Source organism: Fusarium tjaetaba (genome assembly GCF_013396195.1).
Source record: "Fusarium tjaetaba strain NRRL 66243 chromosome Unknown NRRL66243_c0000187, whole genome shotgun sequence".
NCBI classification, from domain to species: domain Eukaryota; kingdom Fungi; phylum Ascomycota; class Sordariomycetes; order Hypocreales; family Nectriaceae; genus Fusarium; species Fusarium tjaetaba.
The window spans coordinates 2071-6657 of record NW_023501383.1 but is presented as its reverse complement, the minus strand read 5'-3'; the positions used below and the strand labels follow the sequence as shown (position 1 = coordinate 6657).

General features: G+C 53.1%; 1 protein-coding gene across 1 annotated transcript; it reads left to right on the top strand.

Annotated features, from left to right (window-relative positions):
- Window positions 1-2268: 2268 nt before the first annotated feature.
- On the top strand, window positions 2269-4587 carry FTJAE_8562 (forkhead sep1; the record flags this gene model as incomplete). Its single annotated transcript, XM_037355392.1, has 1 exon — window positions 2269-4587. The coding sequence occupies one exon, from the start codon at window positions 2269-2271 to the stop codon at window positions 4585-4587; it is 2319 nt and encodes a 772-aa protein (XP_037204365.1).

Here is a 4587-nt window from a genome sequence, read left to right as displayed (position 1 = left end):
CAAGTTTTGTAGAGCATCCGGTTATCGTCTTTTATGTGGTGCTAGACTCAAACACCACAAGGCCTTGGATAGCATGATCAACAGCCTGGTTGAACAATGTGGCCGCATGAGTTCTGAGGAGATATCTTCGCTTCGGTGTCCTCCCATCCGTATTCATAGCCTAGACTATTGCGCGACCCCATCTCACCTCGAGACGAGTGAATGTCTCATCATGAATTTGACTTGTGCACTTTTAGTTAACTCGAGGCAGAGAAGAAAGGAGGGCTTCTGTCTCTTTTGTCGACAACCAACACCCAATACAATTCTCCCCGCGTTCAACTCGGCCAGTGCCATGCAATCGTTACAATCTCTTGGCTGTTAGAGATTCAGACTGGCCAATCATTTCTCGTCAATCCCCGCGCGCGTCGAGGCCGAGGATGAGGGCGCCTGATGATACATCCGCTGTTGAAATGGAAATGGGACTTTCACGGTCCTTGTTAAGGTGACGCTAGTGGAGGGTTACCTAAGATCCCTGCATCCTCACGCCCCTAGTCTTCCAGCGGCCCACACCTCACCTCGTTCGCGAGCTCACCTTGCCTTTTGACGTTCTCCCTTTGGTCGGTTGGATCTTTCTTAGCTCTCTCAATCGCCCATTCCCGAAACACGTACGCCCTCGATTTACGCACACCCTTGCTTTTACTTGGTTATCGCGACGCAACCTACCTTGCCTTGCCTCTCGAATCGAATCGTTGCGCGGCATTGCACTGCTGTGCTGTGCTGTGCTGTGCTGTGCTGTGCTCTGGTCTGGTCTGGTCTGCTGTGCATCTTAGGTGACTTCTTCTCTCACTTCTCTTCCCCTCCTGTTCTCATCCTCTTTTCTCACCCCGTGATAATTACTCATTACTACGACTTTATGCGAGCGAGACAAGAGAGGTCCGAGTTCATTCAGGCCCTACTCAATTAAAGCCCATATGACATCAGTCTCGCTTTGCCCGAACTGATCGATTTCGATTAATATCCGCCCATCCAATCTTGATACCAAGGCAGAGCAGAGACAGTGCTCACGCAGAGCCCCCCTCTTTAGCTCTCTCTCTTTCTTCTCGCTCGCTCGCGCTCTTCCTGTCGTGTCGTGTCAGCCCGGGCGCTCCCCATCCAATCCCTGTCGCTGTTCTCATCATCCTCCCTGCGCCTGGTCCCCCACCGGGCCTCACACACGGCGGCCACAGGTACAGCCATACGCGGTACAGCGCCCACTGAGAGACGGCCTAGTCCCCATCTCCAGCAGGTCCCAAGACGCCTCCGCACGCCAGCTGCCAACTGGTGCGCCGGGGCCCTATTCTTTTTTCTCCCCTCTGTCTCTTAGGTTCCCTTCTCGCCCACATTCACCTGCGCTTGTACTGCAGGGCGCGTTGCAGTGCACTAATCTTGGGCACCACACCTTGCACCTCGTCTTGGCTGCATCATTCAACAATCAACCTCCATCTCCTCTCTTGCTCGCACCCTCACCCTCACTCTTACTCTTACTCTTACTCTTACTTTTTTGCTCTTCCTCATCTTCTAGAGATTATTTTCGGTATTCCGGCTCAGTCAGAATTAATTGGCATTTGCCTGTCGACCATTTTATAGAGAGTAATCGGCGACTACTCACTCACTCACCCTTTACTACTAGCCTTTACCGATTCTACATATCTGCACCTGGCTAATTGTCGACGCTACCTATCCTGGTTCACGATTTGCTCTCTGATGACCAGCTTTCCCCCTTCGACAGTCAGCCAACCGAGCAGGTCTTGACTCATTTGCGACAATATTCTAAACCGCTTTGATCTGCTGATATTTCTTCGTCAACGCGGCCTGGTCATCTTCATTCCTGCGCACCAAAGTCGCTTCTATATTCGGAGCAACTCCCGGAGACCGTGAACGAACGAACCCCAGATACCGGCTGCTCGTCCTATTGAACGCTCCGACCAAGTCACGACAGCCCTGTCAAAGCAGCCCCACAGCTCATTGCTTCGTACCTTGAACTCAACGCTCCATCCAGGTCAGTAGGGCGTCCTTTTCTTTCCCTCTCCCTCTTCCTTGCCATCCGCCATGCACACTCGTCCCATTAGGCTCTGCCGGTGTCCACTCTTTAACTCCCACCTTCGCCCGTTATCTTACCGTCATCTTTTCCACTTTCCGTCGCCAGCATCGACTGACTAACCTTGATTTAAAGTACAGCGTTTGGTTCAACCATTTTGCTCAGCACCGCAGTCCCATTGACCTGATATCGAGCTTCGTGACTCGATCGACATGGGCAAACACACGCGTTTTCCCAGTTCCACTGGGCCTCTACAAATATACCAGGACGACATGCCAGAGAATGTCACCCCAATGACCAGTCACGCTCCTATGCCCTCCGCCCCAAAGCAAGCCCGAAGGCCCTTGACCAGCTCAACCTCAAACGTCGTTTTCAACCCGCCCACTCCCTCTCACAATGCGCACTCGCCCTTCAAGCAGAGGCCTTCCTCCGCCTCGCAAATTCCATTGGCCTCGGCCCACGGAAACAAATTAAACATGGTCGCGATGGCGCCTCCATCAAAGCGAGGCCATACCACAGATTCGTTGCAAAAGAAGCCTTACCTATCGAACTTCAAAACCGTGCCTCCAAAGCAAAGTTTTGACATGGCCTGGGATTACGGAAAGGAGAACGTCCACCCTCAGCTCTTCCCGGCACCCCATGCGATAGATTCGTCGGTCAGCAACTACTATCAGAAGCCAAACGGCAAGCGCGCCCTCATGGAGGCTGCTCCCATCAAGGAACTCAGGCCTGTCAAGAAGACAAAGGCTGAGCCAGTGCCAGCGACGGCGACAGAGCCTGAAGCAGAGATAGAGGCGGCAACCGTTATTCCTCCCCACGACAGTTTCCCTCCAATTATCGATGATGGCAACAAACCTGCCCTCAGCTACGCCGACCTGATTGCTATGGCCATCTTCCGATCCCCCAACCGACGCTTGACACTTGCTCAGATTTACAAGTGGATCAGCGACAACTACTCCTTTTATAGCCCTACTGATGCTGGCTGGCAAAACAGCATTCGCCATAACCTCAGTCTCCAGAAGGCTTTTGTGAAGATCGAGAGACCTAAGGATGACCCTGGTAAAGGCCACTATTGGGTGATCAAGCCCGGTCACGAAGCACAGTATTTGAACAAGAAGCCGACTCGCAAGTCCACCTCCGCATCCGAGAACCTTCATGTCATATCGACTCGACTCGAGCCTTCCCGGCCGGCTTCGGCACCGACTCAGGAACCTACGCTGCCGCCCCCTGTTCCAACCTGCCAGCCGGCTCTGCCACCTCTTCCTACCTCTCGGGCTACCATGTCAATGCCAGTCGATCTCTCGTCCGACGCTACCATTCCTGTCTCTGACAACCTGGGTCCCGAGGATGCTGCTGACAAGGCCGACCAAGAACTCTCTCTCGACTCATATCTCTACTCGCCTGTGCCTGCCGCCATACACTCATCACCGCCTGTCTCTCGGCATGCGGATCATCAAAGTAACACGCCTCCTCCCGTCTCCCGAAATATTGCTTCATCTGTCTCACGGTCTCACAAGCGGAAGTGTACATCCATGGACGACAGCGGTTACTATTCTTCTCTCGAGATGTCGTCCGCTATTAGGCCTAGCCAAAAGTTCATGCTGGCATCTGAGGATGACCGCCCTCGAAATAAGTCGAGGGGCCGTGCTGAGGAGGAGATCGCCCGTATTCGCAAATCATCTCCTTTTAGCCCCACCAAGACACGATTCTATTCCGCCATTCCGCCTGTCTCTTCGTCTCCTCTCCGACCAGCGTACGACAAGCAGATGCTGCCACCCATTACTCCTATGGTCAAACTTAACCCTCCTGCTCGACCACCTCCATCTGCGTCTCCAAACACTAACCTTCGACTTCACCGCGACGCGGTCCGGAACATGCTCCAGTCACCCGATAGGAAAGGCGACGCTGAGAACATTCCTTATAGCCCAGCTTTCTACTTAGGCAACGACTTCTGTCCGTCCAACTTCGGTGTGAGTATCCTTAGTGATGGAGAGTTCTCTATGAATCAGGACTTGACTGGTATGGGTTGCCTTGAGGACGGTACTTTCCCTGTCATGAGCTCAGTTGAGGCTGGGTCTCCTATGAAGCGTCCCGCGAAGCGTAGCCGTCTAGATCGAACAGTTTCCGCATCAGTTCTTGGTGATATCACCAACTCCGCTGCCAGAAAACCCATCGCCTCCGCTCCGCTCCTACGGCCACCTGAGCAGTCTATGCAGTTCGATACCCCGAGCAAGGTATTCGAGGGCCTGAGCTCCCCGAGCAAGATGTTCCAAGAATCTCCTTTGCGAAATCAGTCCACAAAGTTTGCCGACTTCTTGAACGTTTCCTTGGACCCCAATGATTGGACTTCCGGGACTATGATGGACCAACTGGACTTTGCCCGCCCCAACGCTGGCGACATTACAGATATGCCTGAGCTCGACATTTTTAAGGGTTTTGACAAGATTGGATCCACATCACAGAACAACAGCAGAAATCCTCCACGGAACAACAAGCCCGGGTTACCGCGAAGCTATACGACTCAATTTTAA